The 20,654-nt window shown below is 38.6% G+C and overlaps 5 protein-coding genes across 9 annotated transcripts; 4 read left to right on the plus strand and 1 right to left on the minus strand.

The window, feature by feature from the left end:
• The first annotated feature begins 489 nt into the window (after window positions 1-489).
• Window positions 490-4,061, plus strand: LOC110852178. Its single transcript, XM_022100167.2, has 3 exons — window positions 490-2,220; window positions 2,323-2,767; window positions 2,855-4,061. Exons 1-3 carry the CDS (start codon window positions 1,466-1,468, stop codon window positions 3,866-3,868), a joined length of 2,214 nt encoding a protein of 737 aa, XP_021955859.1. The 5' UTR covers window positions 490-1,465; the 3' UTR covers window positions 3,869-4,061.
• A 152-nt stretch (window positions 4,062-4,213) lies between these two features.
• Window positions 4,214-8,789, minus strand: LOC110852404 (CAP-Gly domain-containing linker protein 1-like). 2 transcript variants are annotated; one of them, XM_035853857.1, is made up of 6 exons: window positions 8,771-8,789; window positions 8,561-8,693; window positions 6,687-8,471; window positions 5,274-6,592; window positions 4,956-5,193; window positions 4,214-4,847 (listed from the first exon to the last, which is right to left on the minus strand). In XM_035853857.1, the coding sequence occupies exons 3-6, from the start codon at window positions 7,314-7,316 to the stop codon at window positions 4,374-4,376; spliced, it is 2,661 nt and encodes an 886-aa protein (XP_035709750.1). In that variant the 5' UTR covers window positions 7,317-8,471; window positions 8,561-8,693; window positions 8,771-8,789; the 3' UTR covers window positions 4,214-4,373. The 2 variants fall into 2 exon arrangements, with proteins under 2 accessions (XP_035709750.1, XP_035709749.1); XM_035853856.1 differs by lacking the exon at window positions 8,771-8,789 and having other exon boundaries at window positions 8,561-8,744.
• Window positions 8,790-9,666: 877 nt separating this feature from the next.
• Window positions 9,667-12,023, plus strand: LOC110851805 (WD repeat domain phosphoinositide-interacting protein 2). 2 transcript variants are annotated; one of them, XM_022099711.2, is made up of 5 exons: window positions 9,668-9,849; window positions 9,933-10,068; window positions 10,139-10,444; window positions 10,731-11,092; window positions 11,183-12,023. In XM_022099711.2, the coding sequence occupies exons 3-5, from the start codon at window positions 10,194-10,196 to the stop codon at window positions 11,812-11,814; spliced, it is 1,245 nt and encodes a 414-aa protein (XP_021955403.1). In that variant the 5' UTR covers window positions 9,668-9,849; window positions 9,933-10,068; window positions 10,139-10,193; the 3' UTR covers window positions 11,815-12,023. The 2 variants fall into 2 exon arrangements, with proteins under 2 accessions (XP_021955404.1, XP_021955403.1); XM_022099712.2 differs by having other exon boundaries at window positions 9,667-10,063.
• Window positions 12,024-12,215: 192 nt separating this feature from the next.
• On the plus strand, window positions 12,216-14,890 carry LOC110852036 (P2X purinoceptor 4). Of its 2 annotated transcripts, none has more exons than XM_022100000.2 (8): window positions 12,216-12,678; window positions 12,903-12,992; window positions 13,088-13,146; window positions 13,225-13,606; window positions 13,704-13,939; window positions 14,004-14,175; window positions 14,259-14,406; window positions 14,480-14,890. In XM_022100000.2, the coding sequence occupies exons 2-8, from the start codon at window positions 12,967-12,969 to the stop codon at window positions 14,789-14,791; spliced, it is 1,335 nt and encodes a 444-aa protein (XP_021955692.2). In that variant the 5' UTR covers window positions 12,216-12,678; window positions 12,903-12,966; the 3' UTR covers window positions 14,792-14,890. The 2 variants fall into 2 exon arrangements, with proteins under 2 accessions (XP_021955692.2, XP_035709751.1); XM_035853858.1 differs by lacking the exon at window positions 12,216-12,678 and adding an exon at window positions 12,687-12,801.
• Window positions 14,891-15,019: 129 nt separating this feature from the next.
• Window positions 15,020-18,148, plus strand: LOC110852038 (probable amidase At4g34880). Of its 2 annotated transcripts, XM_035854070.1 has the most exons (7): window positions 15,020-15,188; window positions 16,009-16,466; window positions 16,572-16,836; window positions 16,927-17,040; window positions 17,142-17,316; window positions 17,389-17,753; window positions 17,855-18,148. In XM_035854070.1, the coding sequence occupies exons 1-7, from the start codon at window positions 15,171-15,173 to the stop codon at window positions 18,008-18,010; spliced, it is 1,551 nt and encodes a 516-aa protein (XP_035709963.1). In that variant the 5' UTR covers window positions 15,020-15,170; the 3' UTR covers window positions 18,011-18,148. The 2 variants fall into 2 exon arrangements, with proteins under 2 accessions (XP_035709963.1, XP_021955694.1); XM_022100002.2 differs by lacking the exon at window positions 15,020-15,188 and having other exon boundaries at window positions 15,702-16,466.
• Window positions 18,149-20,654: the final 2,506 nt, after the last annotated feature.

The following is a 20,654-nucleotide window of genomic DNA, read 5'->3' on the forward strand; positions in this document are numbered from 1 at the left end:
TATGTACATGTATCCGAATCTTGTTGACATGTCTATTGCATTTACTACAACCATGCATATTTTCTGGGCTCTGATTGTTGGAGGTATCAAATTTCATCTATGAACCTCCAACTGCCTCAACCTGCATCCACTCACTATTATCCATACGATCCAGTTGGACTGATCTTTTCGAGCTGATCCGGATGGACATGTGAGAATGGGATGAATTCCTTCCTTTCTTGAAGCCTTTAAAGGGACGTGAGTATACATCTCTTAAGATTTTAAAGGGCGCTAGCAGTTGTAAACTGAGCTAGCCGAGATTGGGTCATAAACTGCACCACATGAAAGCAAACAAAAGGGTCCTTTAGCACATTCACTGAGATATGAATCACCAAATGAAAAGAATCTGGTCTGTTCGTCCACTGAAGAAGCCCTTTAATTTTTAAGTGCATATTTCAGAAGGATTTGACTCGAGTCTCACATTTCCTGCCCATGTAATTTTCTTTCTCAATATTTACTTTATGCAATCAGTGTGGTTCCAGATTCGGAGGAAGAAAGACGTTTCCGAACCTGAGTCTCAGACCGAATCCGGGTAAATATCGACCACACACCATCACCACCACGGCGGAGAAGAAGAAAGCACTTGTTCGCACATACATATCCACAAGGGCTCCGTTTCCGCTCTCCCTTCTCGAAACCATATCCCCACTAATGAAAGACTGGCTTTTCGAGTGTAAGCTTTTCCTTCAATAGTTACCACGCTTCTTCCAGAGCTGGCAAAAAGAAAGTGTGAGCATCTATATGTACGTACGTATGAAGTGAAGAGAGAGAGAGGGGTGAAAATCGCTTCAATCCACTCATCCGTTCTTTCTCCATCAGCAGACGACCCTTATAGCTTTCCTTCCTCTCTCTCTCCATATTTGTGTGCCAATATCGAACCAAATGTTGGCGAAAGACCAGTGGGAATGGAGTAACTCGTAGTGTTGGGCAATAGGGGAGCTTTCGTCATCGTCGTCGTCAACAATTCCTTACGACATGACCACGACACAAATAGCGTGCACTTAGTCACCTTCCCGTTACCCGGATACTCCAAGCAAAACATTGACGTTTGGTGGAACAACTAAGAAATTAAAGAGTGTGTCGTCGATAGAATCGAATAAACGATACAACCCACGATGAAAGTTGACTTTTGTAGAATAGCGAGATGGGACAAGTGAAAGAAAAAAATCAACTCGGATATCCTGAATATTTTCTTTGGTTTGATGTGTCTTCATTGTGTGCAAATTATAATTTACGCTTGTGAGCGTGTCAAATAAACCGTAAAATTATGATCTCTCTGGTTGCCACTGACTGACTACGACCGCACACATGAATTACCTAAATGTGCAACATTCATACGTAACAAATGTTTCAAAATGTGTACGGAGGAGGGGAAACGACGATTTAGTGTAAAACCAATTTAAACCCGCAATCGAACGACAACAACATGTTAGAAGAAAACGAGGAGGACTTTGTGGTTCACAAAGCAGGGCCACCACTTCCCATACGCAGACCAAGACCATTAAAATCGTCGACGTCGAATTCGTTGATGTCGTTGTCATCACCAAGACCCCCACATCAAAAGGAAATTTACCTCCTTCAACATCGGAGTGGATGTCCACATTCAATGAGCTATAACACCAATATTGGTGGTGGTGAAAGCAAAAAACCTGAAGAAAATGTCGCAACTTTATTCACTCCACAACGCATCACTTCAGTCTCACATCCAATGTCAGTGCCAAAAATAATTTCTTCCAAAATCCCCTCACCTTGTTCCTCTTCCATTCCACGAGCACTTAGCAACCCAATCGTGGGGAAATTGACAACTGCTACCTCGACATCGACACCATCTACTTCCACTCCCACTCCAACATCAAGGTCGAGGTCCCCATCGCCCTCAGTCACCTGCTCTACCCTAAAATCCCGACCTGCAACTCCATCCTACAATGTTGAGAGTAAAGTGAAACAGTACATTGAGCAGGTCAAAAAGTTTGACGAGGAACAACGGTCCAAGAAAGGCAAGCTTGAGAAAAATGAGAAATTTCTGAGTTTGGAAGATCTGTATCAGATCACCACTCCTTCAGAGGTGAAATCGGATCATACGCAGATGGAGGAAAAGTTGAGACAAACTCTTCGCATCGTCGAGGAGAAGGATGAAATGATTAATAAACTGAGAGAAAGTTGCCACGACCTCAAACTCAAGTAAGATTAGATTAGATGCAGATATGTACATATGTATCTTATGTTAGAGAGATAGGTACAATAAATCTATAATATCACATATATCCTTGTATACACTTTCAGATGGGCTGATGCAGAAAATCGAATTGACGAGATGCGATTTGGGTTGGGTGGAAGTTCTTATCATAATTTTAATACGGCCAGTTCGATAAGTGGTCAGGAGAGAAGGTCAAGTTTTACGTTGTATGGGGATAACTCGAAAGTCACAAATGCTACGTCACGACCAAAGCGATCTGTTTCTGAGTTAAATCTGCACCACGTGGATAGAGCAACCAATACTGAAGATATTAACAATAGAAAGGGATCAGTGGTCATTGCTAATAAACATATGGCAGATAAGGCCACCGAGACTTGCAAATCTGGCAAAGTTAACGACGCTCATGAGATGAATAATAGTCGTCGAAGCCAAGTTACGACAACAACGGATGAAGACCTTTTCCCAGATTTTGATCTCGAGAGCAATTTTGACCCCGTCCTAGAAGAGAAATGTTCAAATTGGTTGGAGAAGGTGAGTTTACATAACTGAGCTGACATACAAATATGGCCTAATGCTAAACCAGAGGAAATTACAATTCTAAACAATTTCCCAATTCAGGTACAAAGTTGGAGGACTGATCCAGTGCACAATAATACGAGCCTGGACATTAAGGATAAAGACTCCTGTGGTGACCGAGATTCGGGTTTCCGGGGGTCAGCCGAACTGGAACAGGCAGCGGCCCTCAACAAGTCTTCTACGAGACAAAGACAAGCCAAAAATAATCCTTGCCCTTGCGCATCATCCCGAAATGATAGGGAAAGTTATGAAGATAACAGCGCGTCCTCCAAAGCCCTTATTAGGAAGAAATCCAAATTGCAAACCAAAGAATCTAACAATTGCGCAGCAATCCATGAAACGCAGACAATCCCCCTTCTCACAACTCCTACGACTACTGCTACTGCTACTACCTCTAATTCCAAAGAAGAGAAAGATGACACAGAGGCGACAAGAGTCCCATTTTCTATTCACACAATAGCTGCACATTTCTCTCAAAAACAAGCGGAACAACTTGCTGTAGCTTCACCATTCGTTGTTAAACAATTGAGTGGTAGTTGTGCTCAAAATACCAATAAGCCATCTAGTCTCACCACCACCTTCACTCCTAATCATGACCTTCCAAACGAGTCTGCTGCTGGTGGTCCGTTTTCATCTATACAAATTGTGCAACCCTGGCACACTTTCACCGGAAGTGTGAATCCCCATTCGGCCACCGACTATGAGGGCTTCCCTTCCCTCTACTCGTCTTCGTCATCACGACAAGGCAGGCATCACTATTCTTCTTACGACTCTCACGAATCCCATCACCGCAGATCAATCTCAATGGATCGACTGCATAGTTTCTCCAAAGATAACGATTTCTCCACTCGCCAGGAACATGGCCAAATTTCGTCACATTGTGACCAGCGCGAGCTTCTTAGAAAAATGGACAAAAGCTTCCAAACACTTCATCCACTTCTCGATAGTACTACGGATCTGGCTCTGAGGCTCAAGAAGAAGACGGAAAATCTTGCCAAAATTTTACAAGAAACTACCCCATGCAATGTCAATCTCACAACGAGAAATTCTGAATAGAGATCATAAAATTAAGATTAAAATTAAAATGAGTGTGGATATACGGGATTAAAATGAACTCGTTTTAAGAACAGAAAAGTAACTATAAAGAAAAATGCATGCAAAATGTGAATTAAAATGAACGCATAATTATTTTTCACAATCTCTAATCTCTCGCCCTCTTCTTCTAATAAATACAATACAATAATAATTATGAGCATTATTTATCCACCATTAATTTCACCTTTAATATTTGAAGTAGTAAGTAGAACTTACCTTATATTTATTACTTAGAAGGAGATGCAAGTGACCTGATTTGATCTGAATCCGACCTTTATCATTTACGTAATAAACTTCATAATACCGTTAAACATGAATAAATAATTTATTCACAATTATTTATCTGTACTGATTAAAATGCGTACATAGATATTTTTATCATTTTTCACCATTAATAAGCTCAGCCTGGTCTCATTCTCCAAATATTTATGACGTGTTTAATTTTATAGACTAAATCAGGCCTCCTTCAAGACTCGGATGGATCGTCCAAATCTGAAACAGTTATTGACGCTATCCTCCCATTCTTTTGATTAACATGACCATCATCGTCATCGTCATCTGTGAAATCGTCTGTGCTGATGTTGACCAAACTGTCCTTTTTTCCTTCACCAGTGACCCAGGTTTTTACTTGAGACATTTGTTCTTTGATGCCTGCTGACTCTCGTTTGGCAGAATTAGTGGGCGCAGCAATAGTTGATTTTATTTGAGAACTGGAACCCCGGACGTGAACACTTCTACGTGTCGTATTAGATGATGGCATCTTTTTTTCTATACCTGTAGTTTTGTGGTTATGATGTACGTGAAACAGTTCCATGGGAAACAATTCATGATAAGTTGTCCGGATGTAGTGGATCTGACTTTGAAGCTGCCGATTTCTCGCACGAGATTCCTCTAATTCTGTGAGCAGTTCTTCTTGGCGTTGATTGAGGCGGCATTGCATCTAAAAAATACAGTGGCAATAATATTTCAGCAGAATATGGTGTAAATTCGTATGAAGTGATTATGTGATGTGGCTCTTTAGTTATTAAGCTAGACAATTACTGCATACCTTTTCTTTTGTTGTTTGAAGAATGTGGATATTTTTATGAGCATTGGCCAGTCGATGTCTCAACTCTTCAGTTTTTATTTTCAATTTCTTATTTTGACAGGTCAATTGTTGAACCACTGTTATTGAAGAGTGGGAGTTCTCTGAGTTCTGTGGCATTGAGGACGATGAGGGTCGAGCGGAGGTTCGAAACTTTTGAGACAATTTCAAAAGTTCATCATTTTTGCTAATTAGCTCTCGACTAAACTCATTAAAATTTGCCAGTCAGATTAAATCATCCAAGTTACAATAATCCCAATAAGCTACGTCAATATTGCTCACCTTAAGCTCTCATTTAATTGCTCCAACTCTTTTATCTTTAAATGATGATGAAAGTTTTGCGAGCTTTCCGCCCCTTGAAATTCTTTCCTCGTTTTGTCCATTTCTTCTCTCAATTTCGAGTTTGCAGCTTTCAGTCTGGAAATGTCATGGTCTTGCTTTCGAACCACTTTCTCCAACTCAGCCTTGGATTCTATCGCAGCTTTCAACCTACTTTCAGTGATTTGCAAATATTCAGGAAAGTTTTCAAGGTTGTCCAATCTATCTTCAAAACTGGATTTTAATAGTCGAACTTGGAATTTGGATTCAGATTCTACACGTTGAAGATCATCTTTCAATTCTTCCATGTCTCCTTCTGCCTCCATAAGTTTTCTTTGAAGTTGGAGAATTTTATTTTTATGCACAATTGTTGACTCACTGCGGTCAGTGGAAGAATCGTCATCACTGACGGCATATCCTTTTGATTTGGTCTGAGACTTGTGCTCATTTATTTCAAGTTGCTTGAGAAGATCACTTAACTGCTTTTGCAGTACTGAGACTTGTGAATCGTGTTTACGACTATTTTCCTGTGTGAATCTGACATTTTTGCTCTTTTGCTCATTCGACAGATGCGTTTTTCTACTGGGAACGGGTGGCAGTTCATACTGCTCATTGTACAGGCGAGTGAGTTTACTGAGGTCCATCGTGGTCGAGGGCGCGGTTGTGGCCGTGGTATTACTTTTGCTCTGATTGACGACGCGTGTCATTGTTGGCCTGGACTCATTCTCATGATTATTCAAGGACTGATTCAATAAATAGTGGGATCCTTGGGTGTCATTTGGGTCGGGATATGGATCTGTCGAGGAGTCGGACAAGGTCGCAAAATTTGCTGGGGTTTCTTTGATAAATAAAATGTCAGCATCTGCATCATTTTCAAGTTTTGTGAAATGTTCCTCCTTTTCTTGCCCAAGGTGTGGAGCTGACATCAGTCTGGATGGTTTTGTCGAAGGGGCAGCTGTTACTTCTTTTGATGATGACCTTTGTTCGGTAACTGCAAGGACTTGATTTTGAACCTGGCTATTGATTTTTTCAAACTCTTTAATTTTTGCTAGTACTCGTTGTCTCAATTGGTCCAAAAGTTCACAGTCTCCCTCACTCAGACTTGTTTCTTTTTCATGTAAATTTTGAATAGATATCCGAAGGTGTTCCACTTCATTAGCAGCTTCGGCAGCTAGTCGATTCGCATTTTCGAAAGTGGTCAAGAGTTCTGGCTGATCCCCGTCGACCAAAAAATGTTCCCAGAGACGCATAATTTCTTCACGTTTGGTGGTTAGAAAAGCTGTCTAAATATTCACGTAATAAAATTAAAAGTATAACATTATTGACCATGAAAAACTATGCATGTGTAAAAGTTGGTTAGAATATTTATTGTTTTACCACATCGACCAAGGAGTCTTTGCTCTTCAATGTGTAGGAGGAAGTTGACGACAGAGTTTGTGATTTCTTTGCCAACAGTGACGATTGCCCTTTCCTCGTCTTGACCAATGAAGATTTTCTACTTTTCATTCGATTCACGGGATACGAAGCGCTTGAAAAATTTGAAAGTGCATCCTCCTCCACATTAGAGTTTGGCAGCCCATTAACATAATAAGCCGATGCTGACGTAAGAGTAGTATTGACATTGGATTGGGTGACCTTCCTAGATGGCTCATTGCCGTCGACTGCAGCCGTGGACTTTCCTGGCGCAGGGACCCATGGGCCTTTAAAATGGGAGAGCGAGTGATGTTGAGAGGTATTGCTTGATTTATGATTGTGAGCTGTAGAGCCATAAATTACGGATTTGGCTGGAGGAAATTTTTGCTTATTTTGTTTTTTCATCCGAGGGATTGCTGAAGCCCGTCTCGGCTTCTGTGTTTCTGGTGAAGACAGAGGCGAAGAACTGAACCCTCCCCCTCCATTATTTGCGGAAAATGGTGGGGGTGGAAGGCCAAAAACGGTTTTAGTAGCACTGGGGCTGAGTCTGGATTTGATCTGCCCAGCATCCCCACTGGCGTTCATCTTCTCCATGTTTAAGCGTATCGAATCCAACGTACCAAATTAATACTAAACCACTTTGCCAAATGTACAAAACGAAAGACGTCTTCTCAGTCCCATCCGGCGAATTTGCTGTTACCCGCAATTGACATTTGTTGTGCATTTCGTTTGGAGAGGGTCGTCTGGGAGATTTTCTGGACAGGAAGTCAACTACTTATTGCAAAGCACGCACGGAACTCGCTCGCTTGCACCCCTAATCTACGCCGCTCGCATGCACCCTTATACATTTTCCACCCCGGCTCATTCTCAGTTGCACCCATCCATTTCACATCTTTCACGCCATTAAAAGTTATAGCATTGCGCTACGGGGGCAAAATTTTAAAACTACACTTTTCAAAAAATCACCTTCTCAAAAAAATTTTGAAAAATCAAAATTTTTCAAAATTGAAGCCACGTCTTACCACAAATACATGCATACAAATACATTTCAAATTGCTATCTCACCAACTGTACGAGATATATTTAACTCTGAGTATTAGGCGTTGACTTATGAAAATATCGGACATGAATTTATTATTGAGTGACAAATATAATTTGGCAAATGTACAAAATGTTATGCAAATATTTAACAGTATTGATTTGTAGTATTGACTCGTAGACGCAAGCTCAATTTCAATTTCCATACTTATCTCCTTGCTTCTTGCATAGCTATCTGGATTTCATTACATTTAGCTAAATATATTTGCTCATGCATTATTTATTATGTGCTATATTTCATACGATTCAACGGCGAATTTTACTCGCAATAAACAATTTGGTTGTCTTATGCAAATATATTCATGCATCGATATAATAGATGCAGTTCGCTACTATAAACTATGACTTTACTGAATATTGATGAACCAAGTTGTACTTTTGATTTTGCGACAAAATAGATTTTTATTTGGCTTCGTGATATACACTTTGTTTAAGCCTTGAATAGCTTTAATAGCCAAAGCCATATCCACCATGACCATGACCGTGAATAGCGCCACGATAACCGTGGACGCCGTGACTGCCAAATCCTCCGTAAGAACCGATTCCTGTGGCGTAGCCTCCGTTGTGCAGGGAGTAGGACCCGTACCCCAACCCGTTGTCGTCATGACCGGCATAGGCCACAGCCAACAACATGGCGAACATGAAAATTGCCTACAGAAAAGGAAGAATTTAGTAAATCGGATTTATTCTGATTGCATGGTATTCCATCAGAGTTATGATAATCTACATTTTCAACTTACGATCAAGGCGTTCATTTTGAGACTTTAATTATTCTGCTGCGAGACGAATTGGCTGAACAAAGTTTATTGTAGACTGAAATAAAATTGCGTATTCATGCAGGTATTTATAGCAGCTGGTCAGATCAACCGGTCCCTTTGTATACATAAATACGTATGTAATGCATATGCATAAGTTTTTTTTAAATGAAATCAATATTTGTTAATTGAAACCTTGTCCTTATAAATAAGCGCAAAGAGTAGGTAGTTGCAGCACAATCTCATGAAATTGGTATAATAAGAACATAATTAAGACACGCAAAGTTAATGGGGCAATGCCAGCATAATTAGGTTTAAACCTGATAAAAAACATTGTAATCATTCATCCGTACAGTATATATTCACTCGATTGCTCTTATGTGTATAAGTCACGTTGATATTTGTTCTAAAAGGTGCAAACACCAAATTCCATGTAACAAAGTAGAACGGAAACAATACTTGTAAGTTTGTGGATATATTTAGTATGTAATACCTGCTGCAATCCATACACATTTAAATACTTTGTTTAAAAAGTTGCTGATACTATCTATCAACATTTGTGAGCCTTGCATACTGCAACTTACTTCATGTGATTGATCACAAATAAATAATCTTATCAATTTCAGTTATGCACGTGTGTGTATTACTCGTGCTACGCATGCATACAACAACTTGAGACATAAATTTGAGACGTGTTTGATCAAAGTATGACCCAGGCCTATATGTAAAGCAAAACAGAGACAACTCCGATTAAATTGAGCAAGATCTCGTTTTTACAAATAAGTAATGAGACTTTCATACCATTTTTTAAAGACACCACAAATATTTAATAAGTTGTTTAGTTAGTCCTTTCATACTAAAAGTTTTCCAAGGTTAAACGACATTTAAATACTGTGGTCAAAGCTATTGGTTAATGAAACTAATAGCTTTGACCACAACCACTGGGAACATGTAGATTAGTTTATTGCAAAGGTAGTGTTATTTTGAAGGGCATTATTATGCCATGCAAAGAGTATATGTCCCTTTTAGTTTATGAAATGTCAGTAGAAATATTAATCATGGGATGTTTCCTTATTTAAGCAGTCCATATGTATCCTCAATCACCACCGACCATTCCAGACATCCAACCCTGCTGACTGAGGATGAGTGTGAATATTTTACATATTATAAATATAATATTTGTGTAAATGAAAATGCACAGTGAAAAATGTGAATATCGTTTGTTGTGCACTTGACCAACTTGACTCATACCAATCTTCCTGCTGGGCTTACGTGTGAGTGAACTTGGTACACCTTTCATCTGCCCTGTTTAATAGTATTCCACCAATTTTCAATCATTCTATTTTCTATTCTATAGACTAAATTACAGCCTAATTTATTTCTGTTTTTATAAAATATACTACGCATCTTCCAAAGTAAATAAAGGAATTTTGGTTCAAGAAGCCGGGTGCCGTGCATTTCTTTATGCCTTTATACGTTACGACTTTTGTAAGGTACTAAAAAAATTAATTTTTGCTTAATTATTTTATAACTCTTTTAATTGGTCTTCTAATTATAACGCAGAGGAGTCATTTAACAACGTATAAGAGCTGGACGCACTAATTGTAAATGAGACGGTATGTCGTCGGTTGAAATCCTTCACATGTCCTTTAACCGTGACGGCACTTCTCTCTCTGTTGGAACGGTAGAGTCCTGTTTCCACTTGTCCGTCGATGCTCCCGAACATCCAGAACGGCTCGAGTACGGGACAAACCTCGGGTCGCGGATTGTCACCCGCTTGGGCCGTTCATCACTGGTCGCCCTCGTCTTTGTTCACACTCCCAGGAAACTCAGAATTTTCAATATGATCAAGAACGAAGAAATTTGCAGGTTGGTTTATGCAATTATGGGGTTAATTTACATGTATATCTAGGCTTTCAACCAATTGTAGTCAGGCTGTGTCACCTATATATGAGATAACTTTGACTTGAGGAAAGGGCCGGATCATCTAAAAAGAAACGACGTACGGTCGCCTCTGTAACAGTGGTAAGCAACGATTGTAACTTCTCGAGGCAACCGTAAGTGGTTCTTTTTACATGATCCGGCCTTTTCCCCAAGTCAAAGTTATCTCATATATAGGTGAGACAGCCTGATTGTAGTACATTTTTCGTTACAGCCAATTGTACAAAGATTCAATTCTTGGGGTTCGGATCACCCAGCTAAAAATGGTCGTATGCCTGGAACACAGGATTTACATTCATTCGACAAAAAACATGCAGGATTGTGACGTCAAGGGGACGAATCCAAATCCGAGAGGGGTGTTTAGCTTGTCGGAAGAAGGCGAGCGACTTCTTCTCGCCTTTCCAGCGACTGAGACCACGGGAGAAATTCAAGTCTTTGACGTCGTGTCAAAAACAACGCAGCGTTTAATAAAAGCATTTGAGCAACCGTTAGCTAATCTGCAGTTCAATGATCAGGGCACGTTGTTGGCAGCTTCGTCCGTGGAAGGCACTCATATCGTTGTACTGAATCCGCTGGGTAATTAGTAATTTTTACTATTTATTAAGCGATTCAACAATTTATGACATTGGTGGACGGACTGATAATTTCTTTGACTATTAATTTTAGACGGACGTTGTATTTACAAATTATACCGTGGGTACAGTTCTGTGGAAGTGTATCATATGTGTTTTTCAAAGGATGACGTATTTCTGGCCGTTACTTCGAGTAATCCCACGATTCATATTTTCAAATTGGATAATGCTGTCGTGGACAATAATAATTGTAAACTCGAGCAAGAACACGGCGCCCCACCCTTGTCACCAACTAAGCGAAATACGATTCATCAAAGTGCCACTTGTGAAGCTTCTTCCTCTTCGTCTCCGCCAAGGTCGTCGCCGGTGGACGAGTCGGACAAAGATGCTCTTGCCACCAGCAATTCTGGAGAGACTGGGACTGATTACAATAGTTATTACTCATTAAATTCTTGGATTGGATGGGCCAAATCCACAATCGTGCCAATATTACCCAGTAATATTTCTGAATCCTTGACTGGTACAAATCGAGCTTTTGCAACCATCCGAATGCCATACAAAGACGTGAGAAGTATCGTCGCTGTTACTACAAGTTATACAGAAGAGGGTCCAGAAGGACGAGTCATTGTTGGTGCTTACGATGGACTCATTTACATTTATAAGTTTAAAAAGGATGTTGGGGGAGAATGTGAGCTTCTTAAGCAAATTGAAGCTGTTGGGAAGTAGAAGATAATTTTTACTGTTATTTTTTTACTGTCGCCGAGTCCACTTGCAAGTAAAACTAATAATTGTATAATATGTAAAATATTATATAATTGCCTGCCACTATTTCATTAAAGAATACACTTATAATAAAGATAAAGGCTGCCCATACAAAACTTTAATAAGTAGCTGGAAATTGGCCATTAATAAAAAAACCTATATAATGTACACAAGTCTTGAAAATACAATACGTATCAGTTCAATGTATCACAAGAAGCCGCAAGTCTTTATTGAAGTGTTTAATTATGCTAAAAATTATTCAGCAATTAAGTACTTACAATTCCAAGAACTAACCTTCCTTACTAAACCGTTTCTCAGTATGTATGTAACTCCTCAACACTCAGGATCAGTTATAATGGAACAGACTGTGCGAAAACAATTCTTTTACAAATTAAGCTGTGTTTACATGCATAAATAAGTAATCCGCATAGTGGTTCGAAATATATATAATGGTAGACATGAGACTAATTATAATCCTAAACATGAACTCTTCAACGGATTATATAATGAATTACATCCTTCTTCGCTTTACTTTGTCCGGATTATCTTGGGTTGGTTTGGCTTGTACGAAGGAGTTCATGGAATTTCATCTCATACAAATATAAAACGAAACCCTCTCATAAATATCTATGTATACATGGATTATGTATTCGTCATCGTCATCTGCTAAAATTAGTCAACGTAGAAGTTGCTAATTAGTCTTTAATAATTCATATCATATCTGAGCTTTTGTTGTACAAAGTCATGACCATATTTTCTCATTATTATGTTCTCTGCATTTTTAGCCACTCGAGTTTCCACTATATTCGTACAAAATTGGAGTTGAGGGTGAGGATATTTTAATTTGATTAGTAAAAGTATATAATTCAATCACATTTTATATCTTGGGTGAATGCACTAAACATCTAAATCAGAATTAAAAATGGGATTTCTAGTCGACGTATTTTCAAAGTATTACAGAATTTATTTGACGTTTTGACTTTTAAAAGTACTTCTATAATTATTTACTTGTAGCAGGTTTTTAATTCATTTCGATGTTATCTTATTTGTAGCATCAGAGTGTACAAAAGCCAAACTGTGCGTCATCCAACTCTTAAAATCCTTATTTTGTTAATTATGGTAATACCTGTCGTCATCATCATGTAAGTTTTTGTAAATAATATGTGTATTTATCATAATATGAGGATACAAATCATCATCACCATCTTTTAAAAATTCCTGATATCCAAATATACAGTTCTGTATTTGCTTCTAATCGGGGTTACCAAGAACGTTGCAGCCCAATCTTACTGACCAGTATGAGAGTCACAGTTCAAATATGATTGGAGCTGCAATTAAATTATCTAATCCATGTTAATCATATGCATAATTAAGCAATGAGACGCATTCGAGGTTCTGTTGACCTTCGCAATCTGAGCAAAGAATCCCTTCCTCACCAATTGCGATCCGACCACGAAAAGTATGCCAGGATTTGGGACAACCTGGAATTGACGTGGAGAGGTGACACCGACTCGTCGACGGACTCTGTCATCATCGCCACAAATGTAGCCATCACATCTCAGGAAAGCAACAAAACATGTTCTGAAACTGATTTCCTCGCTCCCTGCGCCACGGATGCCGACTGCACCGAATACGAGATTCTACCCAAAGGGCATGGTCCCCTGACGGGAAGGTGTGTGATTTCCGACGATGACCCCACTCGAAGGTCGTGCGAGATCAAAGGTTGGTGTCCAGTTGAGAAATACCCAGGACAAGTGTGAGTGCTTTGTTAAAGTTTATGCTCAAATTCGATGATTTTTTAAAACTTTGTATTTTTATGATTTATACATATGTGTACATTTGTACATATACAGCCCCATTTTGCAAGATGCAGGAAATCTCTCATTATTCCTCCAAGCCATTGTAAAATTTGATTTGAATGGAGACACTTTTTATACGAGAAATGTTCGATCTGTCCAACATGCTAAAATTTTGAGTGACGAAGATCTCAAATCTTGCCTGTATCAGAATAATGATTCCAAATTCCGATATTGTCCGAGATTTCTCGTTAGGGATGTGGTCAGATTTTCAGGGACTGATTACGAAAATGGTAATTATGTGCTTAATGAATGAATAATTTAGCACAAGCTATACGCGTATTTACATGTTGGCAGACGCTATAATATACGGTGGAATCTTTACCATCAACATGGAATGGAACTGCGATTTTGCAAAATACTCGGAAACGGAATGCATTCCAAAGTATTCGTTCAAAAGGTTGGACACGAGAACTGAGTACGAAACAGTGGAGCCTTCGAGTGTGCATGGAATTACAAACGGTTTCAGGTATTGATTTTAATATTTTATTGGTTGAAGAATGTTCTGAGTACAATTTAACCTATGATTTGTATGTCCAATGGTATCAAAAGAGCGGTATCTCATGACGGCCTGGTTCGTCGCACAGTTGTGATGACAAACGGAATAAGAATAGTGTTTACAGTGACTGGTCAAGGTTTTAGATTCAATTGGTGGGTCACGTTCGTGGGCATTGGGTCACAATTGGAGATCTTGAGCGTGGTATGCACAATCATTCGCGCAGGAAGCACACTTGATATGATTATAAATTAAAAAATTATGCTCAATTTTTCAGCTGTACTCAATTGTCCCAATTGCTATTCTATGGATTTTTTATAAACGTCACAGTACGGGATTAGGCTGCAATAAAGCATGTGCTTGCGTCTTTGCTGATGTGAGATTTACGGACGAGGATATGCATGAAATAAAAATAGCATTGCAAGGAAAAGATGCAATACCAAAACGCTCAACTATCAGTCCTCATTTTCAAAGTAACAACGGTCAAGTAGTTAATGAAAATGGAGGGTGCAGTGTTTCTCAAATTTCAGAGCCAAATGTGCCTCGAACAACAATTCCATTTGAAACATTTGACACAATACATTTGTAACAATGCATTAGCAAATAAGACAACAATCAGATATTATGTATATAATTGTGAACTTAATTTTTTACGTGTAAATATTCAGTAAATATGTATGAGAAAAACTAAAAATGGGGTATTCTTCATTTTATCCATCCTTTTGACAAGAATTATCTACGGGTTGTGATGAATAGCTTGACATGGTGGCGGAGTGATGACCTCCTGTGACCAAAACATCTCCATAAATAGTGCTGATTCTATATCTCATCTTACTTGGTTTGGTCGGGAAACATAAAAATCCTAACCCTAGTTTATACATCAGAAAAATCACAATTAAACATAGACGGTATTTTAACCTTCGTAAGGCGTCTGAGCATTGCAAATCATTCTTGAAGCGAGCGGAGGAATGAGCTCTAAAGATTTGGTGAGACTTATAAAATGTTCTAGTACTATATTTATAATATTGATCATAAATTGCCATGCAGTCTATTTAAGTTTATTTATTTAGTCTGTTTGCCCTCCATTAAAAATTATTGCAAGTTAAAACTATTTTTTATTGTATGTAAATTCAATTTTTTGATGACACTGCCGTTTGATTGAGACATTCATTGATTTCCATTTCCTCGTGGTATATTGGTACATACTAATTGAACTTCTAATCCATTGCTGCTTGATAACTGTTAGGTTGGTGACGACTTCTAAATAAATATTAAAAGCTGGCATATCATTACATTATCATCCATTTTATTGTAATTCATATGGTATATTGATTTTATGACACATAAATTATGATCGGAATCCTACCTTGCATATTGATATGCCAGACATAAACTAAGCATAATAAAATAAATGTAATGTTTGGGATACAAAATAGTTATTGCATTGCTATCAACATTTTTGAGAACTTTGTAGTGAAGCTGCATGAAAAAATAAACTGATGAATTACTCTCTGATAAGACTAATGGTTATAAAGGCACTGATTGTGGAACATTGTCGCATTAAAAAAATATAATCTTATGATAAAGACATTCACTTTACAGATCTAAAGTTTTTGTAAACTGCAAAAAATGCCACCACGTCTTTTTGTTCTTTTAACGTTTATATTTCTAGTTCACCAAAACCTAGCCATTTTGAAACAGCCTCATTTGCAGCGACCTTTTGTCACACCACAATCATTTTGTCGAAACTGTGATTCAAAACTGCAAGCCTTACAGTTTCATCAACTTGTGTTATCCACTTTGCAGAAGGACGTAGTTAGCAAAAAGTTGGTTGAGTTGGATGAGTTGTTGAGCCGATGTGGCTCAAAGGAAGTGGACATTCGTGAAATTACGATAACCGAAGCTCAAAAGTTGTTTCGATCTGGATCCCTGACGTCCTCTCAACTTACTCAATGTTACTTGAAACGGATTGAAATGATGGATCCCCATCTTAAGTCTGTGATTGAAGTAAATCCAGACGCTGTCCAAATAGCAGAACAAGCCGACAAGGATCGCTTCCTAGGAAAGCCCATCAGTCTCAGCCCAATTCACGGCATTCCAATTCTTATCAAGGACAATATGGGAACTTTTGATAGGATGGAAACTACTGCAGGGGCCGTGGCAATGGAACGCTTAAGGCCAAAATCGGATGCGGACGTTGTCAAGAAATTGAGAGCTGCTGGGGCTGTGATTTTGGGCAAGACGAACCCATCGGAATGGGCATAGTAAACTTTCATTATATTTTATTCTCAGCACCGTTGTGCATTGAAATAATGATGAAACACTGCTGCCAAAAATAAAGTCATTAAAGTTATTCGTATCAACAACAGCTTTCGATCCGACGACATTCCGAGCGGGTGGAGTGGCAGAGGCGGACAAACGCTAAGCCCTTACAATCTGACGTCAAATCCTTCTGGTAGCAGCACTGGCTCGGCTGTGGCGATATCATCAAATTTAGGACTTGTCGCCCTTGGAACAGAAACAGATGGGTCAATCATTGCTCCTTGTTCGAAAGGAGCACTTGTTGGCCTCAAGCCTACGATTGGGACAGTGTCGACAAGGGGAGTGATTCCATTGGCATTTTCACAAGATGTGGTAAAATACTTATGTATTCATAACGATCAATTTTCAGCTGGCTAAATAAGTCGAGCAAACTTTTAATATTATATTTTTGTTGTTAAAAAGGTGGGTCCAATGACAAGATCTGTTTCGGATGCTGTAATTTTGATGAAAGCGATAATGAATTTAGATTTTCAGCCAGATGTGCATCCTAACATTATTAAAGGTGTCGACAGAAGGGTAAAAAGTGTACATAAGCCTTTTATGATGATTATTCAAATGACAATGAAGCGAAATCAAGCAGCTAATTTGTAGTCATTGCCAAAATTTTATGCTTACAGAAGTTTAACGTTGGTGTTGTACGAAACTTTTGGGATAAGAAAGACGAGACGATAGCACCAATGATCCCACAACTTGAATCCAGCTTAGCAAAGTTGAGCGAATCTGGGATGTTATCAATTGTGGATAACATTCAAGCTAATCCAAAAATTTTGGCTGATATCACTGCCGACAATGGTAATCGGTATTTAGTTATGTATATCGACATACTTTGGAAAAAATCTTGAAATTTGTTTATTTTTTGTGTAGAAATGATCGTTCTCCGACACGAATTCAAATACTCTTTGAACAAATATATTCGACGAGATGTGGTACATTTGGAAAATGAACTACAAAGAAAGATAAGTTCACTGGCAGACATTATCAAATTTAACATTGAGCACCCCACTCCGGAAGGATACAACCAAACCCACTTGATTGGAGCTGAGGCCACGGATGGACTTCAGAACACGACTTACCAAAATGCACGAGATACAAATAGAAAGCTGTCTCGAAAGCTGCTGAGCGAAGTAATGGACATGAACCGAGTGGACGCCATCGCTGCCCCCTGCGCTTCCAAGGACTCACGAGAGCTCTACAGCATCGGAGCTGCTGCTGGATATCCATCCATTACGGTGAGCACATTTATTTACATATAAATATGACGACCCGATGAGTGTAGTAATTAAAGACTCCATCCTAACAAGACTAATATGCCATTCATTTATTGAGAAAGGTTCCAGTTGGTGTCGATGAATCCCATATGCCATTCGGGATTTGCTTCTTGGGAAGACAAAATTCAGACTTTTTACTTTTGGAAATTGCCCGTGTAATGGAAGCGGTATTGTCAGGAACAAATGAGGGTCGTGTCACACCCCAATTTAAGTGGTGATTATGTGTGAAATGACAATATTTGTTTCTTTTTTTATTTTGATCAAATATTTTGCTATATAATTTACTTACAAATAGTTTGGACTTTATCGTTAGAAATATTAGTACTAATTAAAATTAATTAAATAATCTGAACAAATTCGAGTCCGATTTTTGCTTAATATTGATCCTCGGGAACTCCAATGATAACGTATGGCGCAGCATCTTTGGGAGCGGGGCTTCCGTCAGGCCAATGGGTTAAAGCAGGGACGCGGTATTTCTCGGCCCGCATTCCTGGCATAACTTCATCGCTAACTCTCATGAAGCCTTTCAAGGGGACGTCAATCGTGTCTGATGAAGTGTCCGTGGTTGGAAACGTCATGGCAAAAGGGGACAATGTGAGGATGACCAGCAATGAAAAAGCGACCACAAATCTGGTTGGATTCTGTTAAATAAACAAAATATGAGCACTTTAAGATTTTATTCGGAAATGCGAAAATCAAGTTGTTAAACTCACCGATTTCATTTTGTTGGTTGTATTTGTTTCTTCCAAGTTTTCAAAGTAGATCCTCCTTTCAATCAGACGCTGGCTGCGAAATGAGGAAAGGATGTCATGTCCAGGCACTTATATAGCGTGTCCAAAATATTGCAAGTATCACGAAGCACATTATGTAACCATGAAATCTTTCCACCGTGTCATCCCATCCCATTGTTCTGTTCAATATTGGCTTGACCATGTCTTTGGAAAGAAGTGTGAAATGGAAGGAGGAAGGATGCGCTATTCTTATCTCACCATCAGATTTACTTTTCGCCTCCAGGAGGAGAAGAACCAAATAGCCGTTGAAAATCATGCCGGAACAAATCGAAAATTTATTATGCAAGAATAAGACATTCCATTTTCGCATTGTCATTGCAATCTCTGTGGCTGCTTAAACATTAGAAACACGACTCGATTCGTTTGCTTTGCAATTTCCTACTACTTACGTACATACACAAAGATTATGAGATTATGAAGAATGAAATCCATCTCTATATACCCGACCTATATAGTAACTCATGTATCCATCAACATTCCTCAATGATGGGCACGTGGATTGTTGACTGGACTGATGAACCTACAAGGTCAACGCTTTATTTAAATAAATGAAAATATGCACGTATAATCTAAATAAACACGCTTTGAACAAGAAGCAATTCCATTTATCCATTACTCTCAAGGTGAGACCGATAACTTTTGAGCAAGTGCTGCAGTGAAGGACCACCACGCTAAGGAAAAAACCAGAAATCCCTTTGCCTTTTCAATCCAAGGGTAACTTTCACTTCCTTGAGTAGGGTTAATCTTTTGAAGGGTATGACTTTGTTTGGTGGCAATATTTTTCATTCGGGATTTGGGTATTTCCGTGTTATTAAATAAATAGAGCAATAAACTTTATTGCAGCAATGTAAAATAACATTGTCGGCAACTGAAGTCATCAAGTTGCATATACTTTATGTCTGCACTCATTCATAATATCGTGAACTTCTTTCAACGAATAAAGGTCGATACAGTAACGATTCGTATACAATTTGAATTAATTCGTTATATAGACACACCCAACTAAGCAAACAGCAAAATCATTATGATGAACGTACGCAGGTATTAATCAGATATATGAAATGTACATTTGTCTAATAAAAAAATAATGAATTGCTCGATCAATTGAGTTATTGCGTGGCGTAGTACATCTTCGCAATCGAAATCTGAATGTAGGGACTTTTTTTACATAAAATATAATAAAGACTAAAAAATGTATCCATTTCCAGCGACCCCGGAATATAAATCTGACGTATTTTCCAGCTATCATGTTTTCTCTCAGATTTCATACTACAGCTTAATTTCCCCATACAGAACCAGTATTGCAAGTGATTCTTTAGGAAACCCAACACTGAAGATGAGGAGAAACAAATTTCAGCAGATTCTTTGCGGTTTTTTGCACTTTTGGATTGTGGTACTTAGCGTGCTTGGTGCTATTTTAGCCATTTACGGAGAACGACCAAGCATCAAATACAATCCAACGCTGGTCTACGACATTGCAAAAGCGTTATCTTTCTGCCTCGGCAATTTGCTGTTCATCTTCATGATTCGTATAAAAAAAGATGGGTTGCTCGACTTGTACGTGTTCTGCTTTGAAATGGCACCCCCACTCAAGCCGGTTTCTCTCAAGGTCTCTAATATTGTACTACTTATGCATGTGCCATGAATATCTCAATAATGTGAACGTAAGAAATATTTAATTTCGAAATTCTCAATTAAGGCAACTTGGAAAATATGGATTTTGCTACTCGTAGTCATTTTTTTATCTGCCATGACTTTAATATTTGGTGTGGAAGTTGGTGAAGATGTCGGACTTTCAAAGATGGTGGAAATTGCAAAGCAAAAACTCTACTTAACATCCATTTCTGAATCTAATCAGATTTTAGATTCCATTATTTCTTTAATTATAACTCTTCTCTTCTTCTATCGAAATTTCATCGTCACCTTCACAGCCGTATTTCTCCCTTTCACTTCTTCTACTTCTATTTCGAGAATATCTCGGGAATTTTCAGAAATATTAAATGAAAATCCAGACTTGGAGCTTGATCAGGTACATATACTCGGAAACATTAAATGAAAATAATAAAATTCA

Source organism: Folsomia candida, unplaced genomic scaffold, assembly GCF_002217175.1.
Source record: "Folsomia candida strain VU population unplaced genomic scaffold, ASM221717v1 Fcan01_Sc007, whole genome shotgun sequence".
NCBI lineage: Eukaryota > Metazoa > Arthropoda > Collembola > Entomobryomorpha > Isotomidae > Folsomia > Folsomia candida.